General features: G+C 44.0%; 1 protein-coding gene across 1 annotated transcript in view; it reads right to left on the reverse strand.

The window, feature by feature from the left end:
• Positions 1-2,363: 2,363 nt before the first annotated feature.
• Positions 2,364-23,768, reverse strand: part of RTN4 (reticulon 4) — a 159,969-nt gene continuing 138,564 nt past the window's right edge. The window contains 3 exon segments of the mRNA XM_029593448.1: positions 2,364-3,296; positions 12,138-12,196; positions 13,381-13,427. Coding sequence (XP_029449308.1) covers positions 3,254-3,296; positions 12,138-12,196; positions 13,381-13,427 — 149 coding nt within the window. The 3' untranslated portion in view covers positions 2,364-3,253.

The raw sequence follows: 23,768 nt of genomic DNA on the forward strand, positions 1-23,768 counted from the left end.
ATTTTTCAACAAATTTAGAGTATGAGATCTTTGGAGGAGAGGAGTGCTCCAGGAGATCTGGCAGAGGATCAAACTATCCCAATGCATTCATCTGACCCTAGGGGTATGGGCTCACTTAACTAGGACTCCAGTGAGAAGGGGGGAAAGATTGTATTTCTTCTGGTTGAGGTCTCAGAGAAGCAACCTTGTCCATTGCCTCCAAATGACTAGAATCTGATGCTATAAGTGCATTCATGAAGAGCCTGTAATTTGGGTTTTGATGAGAGCACATCTAGGTGAGTTTGGGACACTTATCTGTGGAACTGAAGTGAGCTGAAAAGAGGCTGAAGCATTCCATCTGAGGGAAGAAACTCATTAGTCCTGAAATTTGGTCATGATTGCTGGGTCCTCTCTCCTTGGGTAGAGAGAGACATCTGACTATCTAAGACAGGCTTTTGCATCATAATAGATGGTCTATTTGAGGCAAGCAAAACTATTGCAAAGAAACATTTTCAGGTGAAGACTATCAACTACCAACTTAGGGGGGTGTGTTAAGTATTCTGGTTATTGGAGAGGGATAACCCGACTACTCCTGCAGATCTCAGATGAGTAGTATACTGTTGTGTGAGCAAGACAGCTAAGTCTCAGGAAAAAGAATGGATCAAGGAGGTGGAACACTTCTAGAGGACTGTGTGTTATTTCTCTGCTTGTAAGCAAAAGTATTGACCATATACACCATGCAGTGAATCATGCATTGAGGGTGATGCACCATGCTTTGGGTGCATTGATGCACTATGTAGAGCTGATCCGTGCACTGCTGGTGTCGAAGAGGGATGCTCCAATGGCACTAATGCAGACACTTTGCTATGAAAGTTTATATTTCTTCAATGCAGGTAGGGCTGGCTCTAAGGAATGATGCTGTTCAGGCAGCTGAACTACTCCTGGTCTTAGCCTAAACAGTTTTTGAAAAAACATCAATTCACATTTTTTCTTAAGGAGGCAAATGCAGTAGATCTTACCACAGTGTAGCTTCAGAGATTTACACAGTTCTTCCATACACAAGGCCCTGAAGTGTTGTGAGCACAGGAACATCAGTCCACATGCTTCACAAATTTCCTGGTCATGATTCATCCAAAGCAGGGATAGAGATCATGGCTATCTATAAGGAGCACAATTTTGCCACTCGGGCAGTTCTTAAAACCATTCACTATACTATGTCTGGCCAGAAGGGAAAAACCATGTCATGAGAGAAACTTATTGGCAGCAATTAGAAGTGCTTTTAGGGAACTGCAGCAGCAAAAAAATGTCTGAAGAGAAAAAATAGAGATTAAGTACATGCCCATGCTTTAGCTTAGGGGAAAAAAAAGTGACTGGAGATTCACAAGAATCCCAGTGCGGGAATTCCCACACATGCTAAGTAGAGCTCAAACCTGTACAGTTTGGAGAAATGTCACCCACATACGTAATGGCTAATTCAGCCTGCTTTGTGTTTATTTAAAATATTTATTACCCACCCTTCCATGGTTCAAGGCAAAGTGCAAACATACATAAAGTTATATCAAAACATCTATTTTCATCACATGGTAGTTACAAGCCATAAACAGTTCAGGGGAAAGATACTGGCTAAGTAATATACAGCAGTCTGAAAAGATAAGTCTAGAGGGCTCTTCTAAAGGACTTAATGTCTTTCAGGCTTCTGAGTTCCAGAGGGTGGGGCAGGAGTTGAGAACGCTCCCTGGTTTCATCAAGATGGGCAAGCTTTGTAGGGGGTATGTCAAGGAGACCTTGGTTGGAGGATCACAGTGATCGGGTAGGGGTAAACAGCTCAGTGTTGAGGAGATCCATGAGGAAGAGATTGTTCAGCATAATGTGAACAGTGATTGCTAATTTTTATTGAATATGAAAAGATAGGGAGCCAGTGTAAAACAGGTGTACCGGGTTCAGACAGGTGTGTTAGATAAAAGACCAGCAGCCAAATTTTGCTTACTGATGGAAAATATAAAGTTAGAGAAGGGGGATATTTTTGCTGTGGTACAAGTAATGAATATGCCTTAATTAAAAAGGAAGATTCTTGTAACTAATTTAATGGATCTTAGTCTGAATTTGGGGGGGTTTTTCATGTTGATGTGTTTTATAAACTGCTTTGATATAAGAATTGCAGTATATAAAATTTTAACCAGCATGGAGAACTTCATAAGCCATTCACACTGCAGCTATCAACCATTAGCATCCAAGTCCACATACTGTGATCATAAGCTATATTTGCACCACAAGTATCTGATAGGGGATGCTTTGTACTGTGAACATCCATTACCAAAACAAGTTAGCATATTTTATACACTAAAGAAACCAATTGTTAGATTCATGAAAACACACCAAGCCTATTACGGTTTATAAGCTTTATTGATATTGGGTGCTTACATTTCACAATGCATTCCACAGATTTAGTTCAGCACAGCTTTAAGTGCAGGTGTATTTTTTACTTGCAATTGCTCGCATTACAATTTTGGAAACTTCCAAACATTTGCAGTATTAGATATTCAGTCCACAGATTACCAGAGGTGAAAGTGACTTTAAACAGGTTTGCTCAAAATCAACTGTGTGCACAATAAAGTGTAGATTGCAGAGGTACAGTTATTCTCAGACATGTTTCTAGAAATATTTTTCAATTTTCAAGCTTATGTGCTATCTTGCTATTCATAAATTCCATCAATTATGACAAGCACTGTGGAGCAGCTGAAAGTATCTAAGCTTTGTGAAACACTATATATATAGTATATATATATAGGCAATTGATAAAAAGTAAAATCACAATACAGCTACACCCATACCAAACAAAAGCAAGGTCTCTTTTTGCTCTTGCTTGAATGGTATAATCTTCTAAACATTTCATATCAAAATCTGCATCAGTCTGCTCACAGAACATATACAGTGCACAAACTGAGAAATATTATCCCCAGTGCCACCTGCACTATGATCTCTTAAAAATGCAGTAAAGACTACTCCCTTGAATAAAGCGTAATGTACAGCCTTCTCAGTCTTCTGTATTTACCAGTGCTTCACACAGGACAAACAAAAAATTAGTTTTAAATCCATACATAGCAGCTTACAGATGATAAAACAGATGGCAGTCAAAACAGGTATTTTTTTCCTCAATCACTGCATTGCTAAAAATAAAGATCTGTGAAACTGCACTGCAACGTCAAGGTTTGGTTTTCCCCTGACCCTCCCCAGGTACCATGAACGAACACTTGTCAATCGTGAGCTTCCAGGCTTATTCAGCTTTGCGCTTTAGTCCAGGAATTTTAGCTTGGATCCTATTGGGAAGGAAAAAAAATGAACTGTAAAATAGTAAAATGATCAATTAATTCACAAAAGCTTTAAAAAGATAAGTAGCCATGAACCCTTACAGTATTTTGCCTAGCCAACACACAATATGTAATGTCAAAGGCACACCCCACACCTCTTCAGCCTGCATTAGCACACTCTGGCTAATAATGGGGTTCAGTTTAGGGTAGTGGTTCCCAACCTTTGGGTCTTGGCACACCATCACCTTCTCAATCATTTTCTCTTCTTCCTTCCCCCAGGCACCACCTTCTCTTCCCTTCTCCCCCCCCCCCCCCCCCCCCAACCCCTGGCAGTTAAAATATTTTGTTACCCACTACTCCAGAAGTAGTTTGGGGCAGCATACAGCAAACACACAAATCAAATATAACACAAACTAAAACAAATACAAACATGTGCCCGGCAACAGTACATCACTGGAGAACAGATCAAAATTTCAGAATGAGTTTGCTACAAGGTTCATAAGTACACAGAATATCCTGTTACCATAGCACTCTACAAGAAAAATACTGTTCCCCCTTCCTTCCCCAACCCCTGGCACAATATACAAAACAGAACCCTAAAATATATCAACCAGCTTTACTGCAAGGATCCACCCTCACCTCAAATGTACATCTATAACCACACATACAAAACATTCATACACAAGAAAGTGCAGTTGCTTACCTGTAACAGGTGTTCTCCTAGGAGAGCAGGATGGTGGTCCTCACATATGGGCAACATCAGATGGAGCCCGGCACAGAAAACTTGTCAAAGTTTCTAGAAACTTTGACTGGCACACTGAGCATGCCACTATCCCTGCATCCATATGGGGTCTCTTCAGTCATGTACGTAGATTTAAAAAAAAAAAAAAATTCAAACAAAAAACAGGAGAACCCAACTCTGCAGGGCGGCAAACAGTTTGAGGACTAACATCCTGCTGACCTAGGAGAACATCTGTTACAGGTAAGCAACTGCACTTTCTCCTAGGACAAGCAGTATGGTAGTCCTCACATGGGTGAATCCCTAGCTACAGGCTGGACCTGAACCGGCAGGCCCAGACACCAAACCAGGTGCCAACGGGCACAAAAGAGGTGCTGTGGGAACAGCCTAAATAAAAAGCCAGGGTTTCATGGTAGAAGAGTTTGGTTCACAGCTGAAAGAAGTTTCTCAGGACAGATTGGCCAAACCTGCTATCCCACTGGCCATCCCTGTCCAGACAGCAAAAGTGTGAAGAGAACTCCATGTTGCAGCTCTGCAGATCTCTCCCAATGGAACTGCATGCAGGTAGGTCACAGATGTCACCACAGTTCTTACAGAGTGCACCGTGGTGTGGCTCTCCAGGAGCGGTTCTTTCTATGACATTACACACACTTTTTAGATTTGGGTTCTAGGTCCTCTGTACATTAGTATATGTAGGATTGAGATCTTTAAGGTTGGTTTCATTTAATTACTTGGTCTTTTGTTCCTATTGGATAGTGCTTACATGACAGGCCTCCCCATTAGTCAGAAATTTTGGCACCAATTCTATGTCCTTTAAATGTTTGGTTTTACCGGCACTGCCCGCTCTCCTTGCCATCCAGAATACGTATAAGTACAAATTGCTGAAGGTATGTAAAATATGCAAGAACAAGTTTACAAATATATTTAGCTGGTTTACCTTTATTTACTTATTTTTATTTAAATTTTGGCACGGTAGTTAGTGGTTTGAAACGCTAACTTCTGCCATTTTACATTTAAATACGATATGCTACCCTTTGCCGCTTTATATTTAGTCTTGATATATAAGAGTTAAAAAACTATTTTGCATATGGGATAAACCTGCTAAGCCATCCTTATCGTCCCATATTTAAGCTTGATACGTTATCTTTTGCCGTTCCGTATTTAGTTCACCCACGTTGATCAGTTAAGGTGTCTTGGTATTACATTCAGGGTTTCTACTGCTTTGAGGGGTCTAGTTACATGCCATTAAGAAACTAATATGCAACTACACACATAATCTGGCTTACATTTAGAAATAAGTGTATGCAATGTACTATATGCTGCTCTATATCTGGTGAATGTACCCATTATTTTATTATAATTTTTGTATTACATGAATGGAAAATATTGTACAATGTGTATCTACCTTATAAATGGGCTCTGACCGACGGCCCGCAAATGCGCAGTAGAGAGCAGCTCTACCGCGCATGTGCGGGCCAGCACGTTGGTCAGAGCCGTGCGTGCCCGAAACAAAAAACATGGCGGTGGGGCCGCAGGAGCGGCGGCGGCCGCGAAGCAGGAGCGGGAGGAGAGCAGAGGCGCCGCGCGCGAGTGACACCCCCCCCCCCCCCCCCCCGAGATCTGCCGGCAGGAGAAGCAGCGCCGTGCGCGAGTGACACCCCTCCCCCCCCCAAGATCTGCCGGCAGGAGCGGGAGGAGAAGTGGTGAGAGGGAAGGTGACAGAGGGAGGGAGGGAAGGTGAGAGAGAGGGAGGGAGGGAAGGTGGGAGGGAGGAGAGGGGGTGAGAGGGAGGAGGGGGGTGAGAGTGAAGGAGGAGGGAGTGGGAAGGAAACGGACTGAGCCCGTTGTTACGGGCTTAACGGCTAGTGTATATATATGTACACACACACACAAAAACATTTTTTGTTCTATCATTAATTATTTCTCTCAGTTAATATATGAACATTGCAATTTTATTTTGTGTTCAAAATATGACTTCAAATAATGAATCGATACCCGAAGATATTTTTAGTGGTTCTAAAAAATTACGTTTATCATACTATACATCTTTGAATTCAAGTTGTTTTCCAGGTTTGTGTGTATGCTAGAAGTTGCATTTAATCTCATTTGGGTCCTTTGTAACGAGTCCTCCCCTGTTAAATTGTTTCCTTTGTTATAGTTGAAGAATTCCGCTGTAAATTACGTCCCTCCCGATGCAGCCACGTGTGGTGAAACACGGATCCGTGTCGGGGGACCCCGTCTAAGTATTGTGTCTCTGCGAAGCAATGGAGTTGCCGCCAATAAAAGTTTAAAATACTTCAACGTAAAAGTTATCATTGGGACTCATTAAAAATTACTGCACTTCCTCTCTTTGCCCAATGAAAGCCATGACAAAGGGTGGAGATTTGACTTCAGGTAGTTAATTAAAAATTCTAGGTGCTCCAGGACCCGAAAGGTGCCTGCAGTGCCCTAGCCCATATGTTGCTTTGAACCAGCTAGTTGTTCAGATATGGAAACAGCTGGACTCCTAGCTGGCGCAAATAATCCCCCACCATGGCAAGAGATTTTGTGAAGACCCATGATGCACAGGCAATGCCGAATGGGAGCAAACGGTACTGAAAATGCTGGAGCCCCACCAAAAAGCGAAGGTACCGCCTGTTACTTCGGAGAATTGCGATGTATGTACACACATCCTTTAGGCTGAGGGAGCATAGCCAGTCCCCTTAGTTCAACAGGAGGATTATGGTGCCCAAGGATACCATTTTGAATTTTTCCTTTGGGATCCTGTTCAAGGTCTGCAAATCCAGAAAGGGACAACGGCTTCCTGTTTTCTTTGGAATCAGGAAGTAAAACACTCGACTCTGCTGCCCGAGGAACAGGTTCCACCACCCTGACTTGCAGAAGGGCTAAGAGTTCCTCTTGAAGCAGTTCTGGATGCAATGTGAGACCCCACACTGTGGGCTCAGGGGAAAATCTGGTGGAGTTTCCACGTGATTCAGCCTGTAGCCACGCTGGATGGACAGGACCCATTGATCCAATGTCACGGCCAGCCACCGGTCCACGAAGAAGCAGAGCCAGCCCCCCAACTGCAGGGTCCCTGGGCACTGGAAGAAGCAACTGGCATATGGGACTGGCTGTGGGTGGGGGCCCTGCTGCTGGCAGGATCTTACCCTGGCACTCACCTGCTGTGGCCTGGAGTGGGGCCGGTGGGAAATACTCTTGTCTATAGCAAGGTCTCCTTGGCCCAGTCTGGAATGACCATTTGGAAGAAGCTGGTGAGGCTGAGGCACTGGCGGACAAGTGCTTGAGGGTCTCATGGTGGTCCTTCACCTGTGTGACTGCTTCCTTGACCTTGTCGCTGAAAAGATTATTGCCCATGCAAGACAAGTCAGCCAGCTGATCCTGAACCTCAGGGTGAAGGTCTGAGGCCCTAAGCAAGGCCAGATGGTGGAGAGAACCGCCACCTGTACATGCCCTGCCATCTCAAAGACATCGTAGGTAGTACGCACCTCGTGCTTACCACATTCAAAGACCTGCTGGACAAGCGCCATAAGGGCCTCCTGGGGCTGCTGTGCCAGGCCATCTGCCCCCTCTTGGACTCGTGTCTGGAGGTTGCAGGTATACTAGGTCGTGTGTAAGTGGAGGGAGGCAATCTGGGCCACAAAGATGGAGCCCTGATACACCCTCCTTCCCATGGCATCCCATGCTCAGTTGTCCTTACCCAGAGGGGCTTACACATGGGTTTTTGACTGCTTTGCCTTCTTGAGCACCAACTCAACCACTGACTGGTGGGGAAGCTGGCACTGAAGCCCACAATCTGTTGTATAAGGTACACACCATCGGCCTTCTGGTTAACCGGGGTGACAGAGAGGGGGTGTTCCCATAGCCTGATGAGTCAATGAGGGATTGCAAGGAGCCGGCAGTACACAGAGGAGGACGTCAAGGAGATCCAACAACGGGTCCAGCCCAGTCACCACAGTTGGCAACAGCATATGTGCCAGCACTGGTGTGGGCACCAGCCTCGAAGTTGTTGGTACCGGTATTGGGGATGCCGGCTCCTGTTCTCGCAAAGAGCGATCCACCACCAGGCACACCCAATGCTCCAACTCTGCCTCAAACTCCTCTGAAGAGAAGGGAGGGTTGGGCCCAACTCCTCCTCTGAGCCCCGAAGAGGGCTGATATCAGACCACCAACATTGAGGGAGGATGGAGCCTCGTGTCGAGGCTGCTTAGGCAACAGGGCAACAAGCCCCATGGTCCTTACATGCCAGGCCTCGTGCACCAACGGGGACCAGTGCCAATTTTTGCAGGATCTCCCACAGTGCTCAGCCCAGTTTTTCCCCAGCGCAGAGGATGAAGACTATCCTGAGGTGACTGAGGAAACAGGCTGGCCGATCCCCAAAGTCCCCCTGCCTTGAGAGCTTCAGGGAAGGGGTGGTGATTGAGGAATAGAGCACAATCTGTTCCCCTAGGCATCGAGGGTGCCGACACCCGAGTAGAGGGCTCGGACTTACCCAAGTCAAACACCTTCTCCATTTTGTCCAGCCTGGCCCATGGGCCCTTTGGGGTCATCTGGGCACATAAATCGCATCTGTGAACATCATGTGACCCCCCAGGCAGAGGATACACACTTCATGTGGATCTGTTAGGTACATAGTCCAGGGGCACTGGGGACATCGGTGAAAGCCTGAGGCAGTCATGAGGTGCAGAGCCCACAAGGGCACAACGACTGGAGAATATGAGAGAAGCAAAAAATATTCACCGGCCGAGAAGAACCAGAAGGGACTGAATATACCTAGCGCAGGAAAAGCTATGCAAAAAATTGTGAAGGAAAAAAACCTCATGTTTTCCGACCAACAGCACAAGCTCCACTGCCACAGAAAAGAAAGGACTGAAGAGAGACCCTTTGTGGATGCAGACAGTGGCATGCTCAGTGTGCCAGCCAAAGTTTCTAGAAACTTTGACAGCAGGCTCCATCTGATGTCACCCATGTGTGAGGACTACCATCCTGCTTGTCCTAGGAGAATACTACCATCATTCTCACATCTACCATTGATACTTCCTCAGGGGAATTCCATTCATCTACAAGTCTCAGGCAACACCCAAATGCTCAGATTTCAGATGGAGATTCCAAGGATAAATGTTCTTTTCCATTAATTTATATTACATAGTATCAAAACTGAAGGAGTGAGCAGTAGCATAGTCCACGTATCAGATGTATCACTTTCCTTGGCAATTCAGAAGATTCAGATAAATGCAGTTTTATGAAAATCAGAGATCAAATACATTACAATTCCAGAAATGAATACTCTCTCCAGATACATAGATCATTTTCTCATATCCCACATGAATATGAGCCACAGGTCAAATAAATTAGCACATAATCATTCACACAAGTTGAAACCAACACTTGATGTTCTAAAACACCATTTGACACAGGTGTTCCTGTACCAACCATGTTCCCTGCATTTGGTAGCCTCCTGTATGTGCTTCCCTCCCCTCTGGTGAAGGCATCTAATCACTATCACTTAACATGATAGATTCTAATCAGAGGATCTGATGCTGAGAGCCCCTGGTGCCAGCCAACCACCACTGAAGTTTCATCTTCAGCAGCACCTGGATAGGATGCAGATTGACACTGTTAATCCCACTGTGGCCAAAGGTCAACTGGAGAAACCTCATGAAGATAAGCAAATTGTACCACATGAACTGTGTAGCACCCATGTGATCCAAGATGACCAGTACCAAATGGACTAGAACAACTTGTCCAGCTGGTATTGCACTGGTGCTCAAAAACAGATTGTTCTGTTCCCTTAATTGAATGCCCTCTCTGACCGAATCTGTCCAGGCTCCGAACTGGATCCTCTGAGCTGGGACTAGGCTTGATTGGGTGAAGCTGACAAACCCCACAGACTACAGCAGTTGCGCTGTTTGTTAGTGACAAATCCCTCCAAGACCAGGTTTGATTCCTAGAGTCATTTGTCCATGTAGGGGGGGGGGGGGGGGAGGGGAAGACTGATTCCTAGACAATGAAGATGTGTTCCCACTACTGCAAACGTTGTATGAAAATCCTCAGTGCTGCTGACAGCCCAAAAGGTAGAACTTTGAAAGTGAGGTACTTCTAATGAGATGGGTGGATAGGAACATGGGTATTCACATCCTTTAGATCCAGAGTGCACATCTAGGTCCTTGCTTGGATGAAGGGAGGCTGGTGTGGAGGGAATTCATTTTGTATTTCTCTTCAGGAGTCTGTCCAGTCTTAGTAAATCCAGAATGGGTCTCAATCCCCCTTCTCTTGGGGATAAGTAAACAGGAATAAAAAACCCTGCCGCACTCAAAGGTGGAACTCATACTGTCGCTCATTGATGAAGTAGTATGTCCAAGATGGAACCAAGTGAGACAGATCCAAATTGAAGGCCAGATAGCTACGTTGCACTGATGTATGGGAGAAATAAAAGCAATTTACCATACTTCATGATATTGAGTACTTATTGGTCCTTGGTGATTTTTTTTCCATTCTGGAAGTAACTGAATCCTTTCCCCCACCACCAGAAACAGGGAGAAGGGCTCACAGCCCAGAATACCACAGCTCTGGTCTGTTCCCATCCTGCTTCAGACTTCGGCAGCCATGTAGCTTTGCAGAAGCATCCCAAACCGATGACCCTATCATTAAGTTTCTGAAGAGGATGTGTCTTCAAACAGCACAGGAACACCACTCAGAAGACAAGATGAATTCCTTAAAGCATTCTTTGCATCCTTCACAGCCAGTGACAAGCATGGGATCCTATGACCTGTCCTGTGCCAAGTCACTGGAGCCATTCCTCAAGTGGAAGTCCCAGCTATGATCACCCTGGGGCAGCCGCTGCCTTCTCTTAGAGTTCTCTGAGGTCAGCTCAGTCTGACATAGGCCTGGGATCCAGATTTAAAAAAAGAAAAAGAGTCGGACAGGGCATAGATAATTTCTTGGCCAATAAGGATAAGGCTATAGTAATTGCATCACCCTCCAAGCCCTGGTTCCGCCAAAGCACAGACTCAGAGGGTCCTCATGCCTCCCCAGCTGCTTTGGTGTCAGATGCTGCATCGACAGCACCAGACATGGCTGTGACATCGTACTTTTTTGCTGACAGCATCAAGCCTCTGTTGACAGCAGTGGTGCATAGAATCCTATGGCTTACATAGTGCCAGCTGCACCAAATCAGAGTGCTTCATTAATGCTGCGAACGCCAGGGTGGAAACAGAGGGTCTTTACTCAGTCACTGCATTAGGAACCTGCACTGGGGAAGTCCCATCCCAGCAGAATGGTCAAGGCCAGATGCTTCCAAGCTTTGGACCTGGAGCCTGCAGATTAGCTCATAGCTCTGGAGCTCAGACATCTTGCAGGCCCTGTTCTTTTGTGTTCTGGAGGACATCTGGCCACAACAGTAGCAATTGGAGTCATGAAGAGGTCCCATGAACTGTAACAGATGGTGAGATTTTACACTCAAAGATGCAGTTCTTGAAGCCACTAAATGGGGCTTCTTGGACTCAGGACATTGTCTGTGTAACACTAAAAAGTTCTGTTGAGGGGCTGCTGAGGTAGTATAAGGAAAAACGTTAGGAAAACCACAAAATTTCAACAATTACCGGAAAGGTTTTGAGAGAGGTCAAGTTTTGGACTGGCAGTACAGACAAAATATGACTGAAGGGCTCATGAGGCAGTGCTCATGTGGGAACTCCTGCACTTGCTCAGTAAGGCAAAAGCTCTACTGAACTCTGATGTCCATTTAGTGCCAGATGACATCCACCACGTCTCATGACTAATTCAACCCATAGAATAAAAATCTATTTTGTTTTTGCCCAGTATACCTGCACTATGCCTAGAAGTCTCCATCTTTGTTGTACAATCAATGCCACAAAAATCACAGCTATAAACTGAATCTGAAGACTAATATTCATATTTAAAGTGGATTCTCAAGGTCTGGGTTTTTCCCCTCCCATCACTGGTTTTGGGATACACTGGAACAGCATTAGGTGGACTAGTTGACTAGAATAGTAGCAAAACCTGAGCAGCAGTGTGGTACCACGCTTAGTGTAGTTTACTTTCCAACTATGCAACAACTGAACTAGGTATAAAACAATGTGCAAAATACTTACTTGGCAACACCATTTTTAATATTCTTGTTTACAAGTTCTAAGTAGTGATCAATTTGTGCCTAGAAAGTTAAAAAAAGTCACATTACAAGAACTGTACACTTTTAAAGAAATAAAAAAGGTAAATCATTCTATGTTCTAATTATGTAATACAGTACAGCATCCATGACCACTACAGCAAGCCACTTTCCTGTTCTCTCTAAATCAACGTCTACAGTTAGCACTAGCAATAAAATAAGAGGCTTCTGGCCTTCAAACACTAATTTCTCTGCCCCAGAAGTCACACCCAAACTGGTCTTATTCAGCCTTCACAGTAGGAAGGCTGAGTAAGACCATAGGATTGAGGAGAGATCTGCTCTCAAAGCTCTCTCTCCTGACACCAAAGCGAGTGTTTAAATAGAAGTAAAAGCAGTCCGGTGGTTCTCCATGAAGGAGTTTATTTTCTTGCCTTTAGAATAGTATAACAGAAGATGCTTTCAATGAAGAGTAATAGGTACAGACTAGAAAAGGAGGGCAGTTACTGAAAACAATTCACTAAAGGAACTCACTTTTTGGCAACCTCAAAAATCAGAAGACATTGGGGGAAGTCTTTTTAATAAAAACTCTGCAGAGGCCCAGGTTCAATGCACCAGATCATCACTTCCATAACAGAGTTCTAAAAACTGAGCTTGTGGCCTGATCTAAAAGTTCTGTATTAAGCAGTCTCTGCTGCTGTTTGTAACTACCACACCTCAAACATCAATTTCTTGTTCTCAATTTGGTTCCAGAAAATATTCATTAAAAAAAAAAAAAAGAACAGACAGCATGGGGTGGCCAACTCCAATCCTGCAGTGCCACAGACTGGCCTGATTTTCATGACATCTGCAATGAATTTGCATAAGATTGGCAAACACTGGAGGCAGTGCATGCAAATCTTTCATGCACATTCGTTATGGATATCCTGAAAACCCAACCTGTATGGCACTGCAGGACCAGATCTGCCTAACCCTGGTGTAGTATATGTGAACACGAGTAGCCCTCTCCATGCTACTAACATTTTGTGTTTCACTGAACTGCCTTTTGGGATTATAAAAATCCCCCTGCCACAAATCAAACATGCATTGAAATGTACAACACTTCGTCATCCTAAGAAATATCCATAAATTGTCTTCAATATATAATTTATCATGAAAATCACTCAAGTGCCTTCTGGAGAACTCTCCAAACTTTTATATTTGTGTGTGAGTAAAAATGCGTACGATCTTACCTGATGTCTTTCATAAATAACTGGAATACTGAAAAGTGAAACCAGAGCTGAGGGAAGAAAGTTAAATAGTTTTCAGTTAGAAAGTGCTCGTATTTAAACCTGTTTCCACTTCTCTCTTGTAACTCTTACATTCTATTTCTAACCTTTCTGTATCTTGAAGGGGTTTTGTAATTCCTGAACACATGGAATCTACACAGTCCCGGCTCATGAGTAAGGAGCGTCCTTAGCAGCAGGTTTCCATTTGATATTTGGCTTCTAGTGGATTAAGCAAGCCTGAAATGCTGACAAGTCTGGGTGTCACATTGAGGTGTCTGAGCACAGCACTGCTCCAGACTTAAGGATTTGAAGACCCACCCACCCCACCGGCTGTTTTTCTTCTATAGATTCCTGAGGCCTCATTACTTGCAGCTTTACCCAATTAAAATTGCCCCTTCCTCACTTAATACAACCTATAACCCACCTGATTCAGTTCTCCCCAATCATGGCCTCACTGTTTTAACTCAGTCTTATTTTCTGTCTCTTGACTACACTGTAGGGTCCAAGGAGCAGAGACTTGTGTTTCTGTGCAGTACTGTATACACCTGCTAGCTCTATGCAAAGGATTTGCGTTTACTGCCTTTAAAAGTTTCTGGTCAGTCCTCTTTCAGCTCAACTGGAATTTGCTTCTACCGGCGCCATCATGTCATCTGCTTTCTGTCACAACTACCTGAGATTCTTTCCATTATTAATTCTTTCCCAAATGTCTAAACCAGCCAGGGGCCACTCAAAACCACGACTGCCAGGACACTGAACACAGACTCTGGAGCATCTTCCACCAGCCCAAGGAGCAAAAGCCAAATCTTTTATCTCCCACAGGGCAGCATACAGGATTGCCCCAGCCAAATGTACTAAACCTTGGTATTAATGTGAATGCATACACTGAAAAAAAATTTGCACCAAAATATACGGTCATTTCCTTTGACTACATAACACTGTGCAAAGCTGGGTCCAACAAGCCCAGCATTCTGTCTCCAAAAGTGGCCAGTCCAAGTCACTTGGCTTACCTGTCAAATCCCAAATAGGAAAGTCCATTTCATATTGCTTTCTCCCATAAACAGGAGGTGAAGACACCCAAGATTATCTGGCTAATCAGGAGGTTCCCAAACCCCCAGGCAGTCAGTTTTTCAGGATATCTACAATGAACATACATGAGAAAGTTTGCAAGCTGTGGAGGTAGTGCATGCAAATTCATCTTATGCATATTTGTTGTAGATATCCAGAAAACCTGACTGACTGGGGGCCCTCCAGGACAGGTTTGGGACGCACAGGGCAAAATTAATGGACCTGTATTCTAAGCTTATCCAATTTTTTTTAAAACTCAGTTAAACTGCAAGTCTGACATTTTCTGCCAGTAAATCCTATGGTTTGTGTTTATGAAAAATTCTAGAAAGTTTTTTTAAAATCTGCTAGTTTCATGCAGTGTTCACTAGTCCTAGTAAGAGTAAATAGCTTCTCAACCTGTTTCACCACTCATGATTTTGTAAGCTTTCATGATGTATTCTTTCAGTCTTCCCTTCTCCAAGCTAAGAACAATCCTAACCTGTTGAGTCTTTCATAAGGAACCTGCTCAATCCCCTTTATCATTCCTCACCCTTCTCTATACCTTTTCTAGTTCTGTTGTATCTGAGATGTGGAACGTAAACCCACAAACACTCAAGGGGTGGTCTCACCACTCATCTCTACCAGGGATGGCCGCTCCAGAAGACTGGAGAGGGAGGGGCTGGAGTTGGGGCCACATAGGCTGTAATAGGGAGCAAAATGGATCTTTGCTCTGGATCTGCTGACATCCGTCCTCATAATACTGCCACCTACAGCAGAAACAGATGGGAAGGGCTAGAACAGACCCCCAATTCTATCCATCCCTCACCCCATCTGCTGCCTGGGGTAGAGGGCTCTTATCTGTTCTGCTGTCCGGAAGGGAAAGTCTGACGTGAACACTGTGCCCAAGGCTCTGCAGATCACTGTACTCCAGGACTTGGGATTCAGCTGAGGGGAGAATCACCTGGAGCTTCACTAGGACCACTGAATGCTTTGGGGATCAATGCAAGAAGTGAACATTAGGGGAGATAAATGAGTATTTGGGGGAAGAGCAATGTAAGAGCAGGTGAATGCAGGGAGTAAATTAGAAGGCTGAATGCTGGGGGGCAGCACAAGGAGAAGCTGAATGCTGTGGTTTCATCTCACTGAAGTCTGCAAATTGGACTCTGTGGCACCTTATTCATCCAAGACCAAACCACCACACGTGTAACCCACCATCTGTCCCAATGGTGACGTGAATTAGACATGGCGTCCTAGCTGAGGAATGGGAGATAAATTGTATAAGTTGTTGCAGCAATTTTTGGGCACAATGTTTCCTCTCCACATATTGGCTCCTGAAGAAGCAACTTAGTTGCGAAACACCGGCCACTGTCGAGCCATTAACGGGATAAGACAGACACTTCTATTGAAAACATTAACCTTGAAAACATTTGAAAGCAAACGTTCATTAACAAAACCGCAGATGATTGAGTAGTCTGGACGGCCTTGGTTGGATAAGGCAGGTTGTCAGGCTTGCTGATGCGGTTAACAAAAAAAAGAATAAGAAAAATAAAACCCTAAAAAATTGGTTAATTAACGAGTGTTGAGGTGAGTGGTGATGTTTTGACGGTAATTGGTAGATTCCTTTTTGTACCGTTTGTAAACTAAATTTTACCCATAAATTCTCAGATTTTTCCCCAATGATGACAATCTGTTTAAAAGGATATTCACCCTAATTTCTGGCTTATAAAAAGCTGCTCCAGAGCTGCAAATGCAGCATTTCAAGGCTCCCAGCCATTACTGAAGCCAGTGTGGGCCAAGTCCCATCCCCCTCCCGTGCTGCCAGTGCCGTGTTTCAAGTCCTGCTGCTTTCTCACCCCCGAAAGTACCACAAATGCATTTTAAAGCAAGCCCTATCCTCCAGAAGCACTTCCTGACAAGTACCCTGGCCCTGCCCAAAAGCAGAAGTACAGTGCTGAAGGGGAGAGGAGAAAGCTGCAGCCACCAGCAGTAAGGATGAAGGCTGTTGGACTCTGGGGAGGAGGGGAATAGAGGGACACGACAGGCAAAGGATGGATTGGGGTAGAGCTGGGGGGTGCTGCTGAGCAGGTGGATGGGAGAATCTGCTTCATATTTTATGGTCCTGGCTTCTGACCACCGAAAAAAAAACCCTGATATTTACCCAGAAACAAATCATTTTTTCCCCCTGAGTTTCTCCAAAGTTTGTTCTTGCATAAACCTTGATAAATTCCCCAGAACCATAAAGAATACAACCGAACATGGAGACCCCTACACATTATAGAGCAGGTGTGAAGGAACCAAGGCTAGGGTAGAGGGAGAGGGGGAGCCAGGTTAAGAGGTTGCTTAAGAGCCACGTGGGATGGGAGTTGTATGGGGGGAGTGGAGGGGACAAGTCTGCCAAGGATAGGGATTAGAGAGTTTGAAAAAAAATTGGGGTGAGGATGCGGCAAGAGGGGAGAGAAAACCAGAGGGGAAGGTGTCTGGGATCATCCTGATTATTCCTAGACCAGGTCCCCCTCTAGCATTAGAGTTTGGTGATTTCTCCATTCTTGGGGGGGAGAACAAAACTTTTATACTCAGAACCATCCATGAAGCCCATCTCCATTTAAGATCTGAACGCAGTGACAAACCGTTGTAACATGAAGACTTCAGTTCTGTTCCTCAGGCTCTGCTATTGAACATCTTTCAGGACTGCCTTTCTCCACTCTGTTACAGAATTCTGCAGCTAGGACTTCTTAATGGAATGAGCCGACACCAACACCTTACCCCCGTTTTAAAATTTCTTCACCGTCTCCCTGTGATCTGGTGTATTACAGAAATTCCCCATGATTCACAATGAAATAACCCCCTGGATTAGCACTCAACTCTATATTTATGTCTCAGCATGGACTCTGTTGGAACAAATAGCCAAATTACAATTGATATGAAGGATGAGTCAAGAGCACATTTTTGGTTGCTGGCTTGTCTTACTTTGCTCTGCAATTATGTTCTTTGCACCACTTTATTCAAAAAAAGCGTTAAAATATTTTGTTTAATGAGCTTTTGGCAAAGGAGGCATTTAAGAGTATTCTAACATGTTAAGTGTTTGACAGGATTAGTTTTTATTCAGCATATCCTTTATTTTTTTTGAAGCAGCATTTTGTTTATTTTATCAATTTTATTTTGTATGTTGCATATTATGTGTTATGTAACTTTTTGATTTGTTCGTTTTAATGATTTTTGTGTATGTACTTTGGAATCCACCATGATTAGAACATTCAGAATAAGTATTAAAATAAAGGTGAAGAGGGAAAGAAAATTAGGGGCAAGAACAGTGGTGACAAGAGAGTGAAGGGGTTGGAAGGGTGACAGAGCCAGAGGTGAAGGGGAGAGGAGTGGCAAGGGTGAAAGGCAACCCGAGATGATTGAGAGGGGGTATGAACCAGAAGGATTGAAAGCCGAGGGTTAAGAGAAAAAGCCAGAGAGAGTACTGGAGGGAGGCGAGGGCAGAGAAGAGGATGAGAAAAGGAGGCAAGGTAGGACAAGGGGTAGAATATGTAATCTTGGGAACACAGCCATTGTTCTTGTGGCATGGGGGATGTTATGGTGAAGCTGTCGAGAGAGAGAGACAGAGAGAGACATGGTAGGGTGGCTGAAATTGAAACTTGGCGGAGTATGCCATCATACTGATGGGAAAAGGCCGAGAGGGTCAAAAGTAATCAGTACAGAGGCATGATAATGCTTAGTTTTATTCTATATTCCTTTCTGAATTTGACTACTGCTGCACATCTAGCTGATTAATGTAGGACTGCCAAGATCCATTTGCTAAGTAGTATCCCCTATAGTATGGTACGCAATGTGTACCCTTTTCACTTGGCACATTGTCAACATTACATTTCAATTGCCATTTAGATGCCTAGTCTCACAAAACCCTCCTATAATTCTGCACAATCAGCTTGCCTGTTGACCACTTTGAATTAAGTGAGTCATCCGTAAATCTGACCACCTTGCTGTCTGCTCCCTTTGCCAAATCATTTAATGAATGTTAAACACTGATCCCAGATCAGATCCCTCGGGCACGCTACCCACCATTATGCTTTTTTTTTTTATAGCATGTTAAAAATATTTCAGGGGAATCACAGCAGATGGCTTCATCCTCTTTTAGCTGGCAAATATCAAAAGCAGAACGCCTACTACTCTCTATTAGCACAAACAGCCATTTGTTCTAGTCCAAGGCAACTCCTCCCACAGCTCAGCTTTTATTAGTTATCTTCATAAAGACAATTACTCAGAGACTTCAAAGCAATGCCAAACTGTTGCCAGCAGTTTTGTAATAAGTACAATGCTGGAGTGTTAAGGAAGAATGTGATACCTGGATATTACAACACGCCTCTGGTGCAAAGCTAAACCAGAAGGGCTACAGTGCCTAGGAAGAGCACCAGCTATAGACTGTCACGTCAGTGCCTTTGTAATCACTTTACAAAGGGATCAATCTTTAGCCACTGGCCGATGTGTTCTTACCGATACCACACTATGTGAAACCATAACCTGCCGATTATCTCCTGCCTGAGGTGCGCCCGCCAATTACAGCTAGCGTGCAGGATCTGGCTAAAAAGCAGAGAAGCAAAGGACTCCTAAGAGCAGAAGCTGCCTGGGCTGCTGACTGAACTGGATGTGAGAGCATTGCTTTCCTGCGGAAGTTTTGTGACAAAGCTTGGGAGAGAAGAGATTGTGGGGTAAATTGGGGGTTGCCTTTAGAATTTCAAATCTAGCTTATTCCTGTCTTTTTGCCCACCCTCCCCCCCCCCCAACATTCTCTGATTTATAGACTTATCCAATTAATAGAACAAGGACGACATTTTCACTAAATTCAATTAGAGATGTACATAAAACAAGTAACCCTGCCCTTATAGATTAAATGCTGTTTCCTTGGTTGCCTGAAGGACTTTACATTAGGTGTACCAGCTCTTAGCAACTTGAATTCAACATTCAGAGAGCAGGCCAACAGTAAGATGGAAGTTTATCCAGCTTTTTGCACGATTATCTACCATTTGATGAGAGGTGTTTTGTGCATCCAATGCAAAGAACTCCTGGCTCTCAGAGAACGAGTTCCATTGCTGAAGGCTAGACTGACCAGACCTGGAGGAGCAGAGGCAGTTACAGAGAGCAGCTCTGCAGAAGGCAGAGCATCCCACTTCTAGTCTAGCAGCCCCTGTGCTGCTTTGGAGAAGTAAGGTTGCCTGGAAGTAGAGAATCACTCTGGTGTGGCAGGACGTTATCCTGTAAGCTAGATAATGCAGTCTCCTTTTGTATTAAGGATGTGCCTCCAGGAGGCAAGGGCTAGGGCTACTGCAATTGGCGATTCAATCATTAGGAACATCAAGAGAGGCTGGAGGGAATGGCTTAGTAACTTGCCTACCTGGTGCAAAGGGAACAGACTTCACCTGGCACCTAGACAAGATTTTAGAGTGTGCTGGGGAGGAGCTGGCTGTCGTGGTTTATATGGGCACCAATGACTACATTGGAAGGTATGGGAGGGAGGTTCTGGAAGCAGACATTTAGGCTTTTAGATGGAAAGCTGAAATCCAGAACCTCCAGAGTAGAATGCTCCCCATTCCATACATTAGACCCCAAAGGGAAGCAAAGTTTCAGAGTCTTAATGTGTGCATGAGGCAATGATGCGGGGGAAGGTGGGTCTAGATTTGTTAGGAACTGTCATCAATTTGAGGAGAAGCACCTATTCAAAAAGGATGGACCCGATCTGCTGGTGCTAACATTTAAAAATGAGACAGAGCAGCTTTTAAACAAAATCATGAGGGAAAGCTGACCGTTATCTAGAAGCACATGATTTAGAGTAAGGAAGCTAGAAAGGATACTGACATAATGGGCAAGTTAGAATATCCCAAAAGAGGTGACAACAGATGCAGTCCAGGTGCAATAAAGAGCAGATAGAAATAAGAATTCCAAGCTACCTGTCTCAACTGCTAGGAAGGTTGTAAATACAATTTAAAAAGCCACTTGAATTATCTGTGTGCAAATGCAAGAAGTCTAAAAAAAATAAGATCAAAGAGCTGGAAATATGACACTGAACAAAGATAAAGACAATGGGCATATCAGAGACTTGGTGGAAGGATGATAACTATATATCCTAAGGATGGCATAGACAGGAGAAAACTGCAATATGGAATCTGTGGGTAGAAATTCTGAGTGTAAATGGGGAGGGGGAGAGTACAGCAGTGGGCGGGGGGAGGGTTGGTCAGGGGGAAGAAAGCGAAATGCTAACAAAATCAGAAAAGCTAACAAATTAGGCAACAATTACCCCCAATACTGAATGGGGAGGTGTCTGATCTGGACATGCTAGAGGAAAAACTGCCAGATGTCAAATGACTGCTTCATGGAGCAGCTGATCCTAGAACCAGTGACAGGGACATAAGAACATGCCATACTGGGTCAGACCAAGGGTCCAACAAGCCCAGCATCCTGTTTCCAACAGTGGCCAATCCAGGCCATAAGGACCTGGCAAGTACCCAAAAACTAAGTTTATTCCATGTTACCATTGCTAATGGCAGTGGCTATTCTCTAAGTGAACTTAATAGCAGGTAATGGACTTCTCCAAGAGCTTATCCAATCCTTTTTTAAACACAGCTATACTAACTGCACTAACCACATCCTCTGGTAACAAATTCCAGAGTTTAATTGTGCGTTGAGTAAAGAACTTTCTCCGATTAGTTTTAAATGTGCCCCATGATAAAACTTCATGGAGTGCCCCCTAGTCTTTCTATTATCCGAAAGAGTAAATAACCGATTTACACCTACCTGTTCTAGACCTCATGATTTTAAACACCTCTATCATATCCCCCCTCAGCCGTCTCTTCTCTAAGCTGAAAAGTCCTAACCTCTTTAGTCTTTCCTCATAGGGGAGTTGTTCCATTCCCCTTATCATTTTGGTCGCCCTTCTCTGTACCTTCTCCATCGCAATTATATCTTTGAGGTGCGGCGACCAGAATTGTACACAGTATTCAAAGTGCGGTCTCACCATGGAGCGATACAGAGGCATTATGACATTTTCCATTTTATTCACCATTCCCTTCATAATAATTCCCAACATTCTGTTTGCTTTTTTGACTGCCGCAGCACACTGCACCGACGATTTCAATGTGTTATCCACTATGACACCAAGATCTCTTTCTTGGGTTGTAGCACTTAATATGGAACCCAACATTGCATAATTATAGCATGGGTTATTTTTCCCTATATGCATCACCTTGCACTTATCCACATTAAATTTCATCTGCCATTTGGATGCCCAATTTCAGTCACAAGGTCTTCCTGCAATTTATCACAATCTGCTTGTGATTTAACTACTCTGAACAATTTTGTGTCATCTGCAAATTGGATTACCTCACTCGTATTTCTTTTCAGATCATTTATAAATATATTGAAAAGCAAGGGTCCCAATACAGATCCCTGAGGCACTCCAGGGAGGGGAGACTCTAGTCTACATCTAATCAGGATGTACATTCGTTAGACTGTTTAATTTGTTTTGCAGTATGTGCACCCCTCGGACTTTTAGTAGACACATAACCCATTATGGAAAATATACAAGTAATAAGTCCAAAACGAATGAATGCACATCCTTAACATCTAATCCTCTCGACAACAGAATTAGGTGCAAAACAGCTGTGGTGGGGCTGCTTGGCAATAATGATCCTAATGTAATCACATTTAACGTACTTACTGAAAGCTACTACAATAGCATTTAACTTTAACAAGGGAGACTGCTAAAACAGCTAGGAAAAAACCAAAAGGTGTGTTTGCAAAAGTTAAAGTTTGCATGTGGCCTTGATGCTGTTTAAATACCCGATCTTGGAAGTACAGACTAAATGTACGCCATGCAATAAAAAGGTAGAAAGACCAAATGACTGCCAGCATGGTTAAATGGGGAGGTGGAAGGGGATATTAAAGCCAAAATGACATCTTTCAAAAACTGGGTGGACCCAAATGAAAAAGAAAAATAGGAAAGTGCATTAAGCTCTTGTAAGTTAGATGTGAGACATTAGAGCAAGCCAAAAGAATTTGAAAAGAAGCTTGCCAGAGGTGCAAAAATGCAAAATAAAAGTATTTGAAGCAAAGAGTCTGATGGAGTTAGACCAGAGCTTCTCAATCTGTGCCATAGCAAGATGCCTCCTGTGCCACAGCAGTCAGCCTCACCCTCCTGTTGACTCCTACTCATGTGCGGGTGCAGAGCTTCCTCCTGCTGCACAGGGTGGGAGTCATGTGCAGGGAAGAGGAGCCAGAGTCGCTGCTGGAGAAAATGGGTCCTGGAACAGAGGAATCAACACCAAAAAGATATCCTGGACCAGAGGGACTGCTGCTGGAAAAGGCCCCAGGCTGCCGCTGCTACAGAGGAGAGAGGAGCTACTACTCCCAAGGGAACAAGAGCTGGTGGGATACCGATGGGGCTGCTAGGAAGATAGTACTGGGTATCAGGTGGGAAGAGATGCTGCAAGGCTGGGTAATGAATGTACAACATTGTAAAAATCATTGGTACCTACCCAGGGTCAAGCAAACTTGAAAGTGTGCACTGAAAAAAAAAAGGCTGAAAAGCCCTGCATTAGACCACTAGATTATAAGGGCCGCAGATGAGGAGTAAACAGGTACTCAGGGAAGACAAGGCCATAGCTAGAATCCCCTAACCTCTAGCTATTGTTGGACAGCAAGAGAAAGTGCATCATTCGCTTCTGCTGTGTATTTTACAATCTGCCACAGAATCAATATCCCTGAACGCTTTCATACCTTGTAATCCATTCAGCAAGGCAGCAGGGTCCTGTCTGCCTCTAGTCTCATTTCTGTGTCCCCCATCCTACTTCCTCCTGACCTGAAATTAAGCAGGGATTTGGGGTGTGTCCATGTGTGTGTGTGGGGGGGTTAGCATGGACAGAAAATAGTCAGTGTTTCATCCCTCCAAGATCTCAGGGCTGATATAATCCCTGGATGGAGTAATGCTCCTATAAAATTTCATCTTTATGCAAGGGTTCTTACATCTGCACGGTGGCCAAATCATACACCTTTTACAGAGACCTGGATGTGTTTTGGAAGTCTGAAACTGCCAGTGTCTCACAGCTGGCAGAGAAGATAAAGACAAGGGCATTCAAGAAGATATACGGTTGGTTGCACTGTTCTAAGTGAACAGACTAACGTCAACTTGATAAATTGTTGATTTTTTGTATTTGAAACATTTGTATTTAGTTTAAATATTGTTTAAATACAAATATGAAGTTTTCAATAAAAAGCTGATTTTGCATAATCAGCGGTGTGAGTCTTTATGCAAA

Source organism: Rhinatrema bivittatum, chromosome 3, assembly GCF_901001135.1.
Source record: "Rhinatrema bivittatum chromosome 3, aRhiBiv1.1, whole genome shotgun sequence".
Lineage (NCBI taxonomy): Eukaryota > Metazoa > Chordata > Amphibia > Gymnophiona > Rhinatrematidae > Rhinatrema > Rhinatrema bivittatum.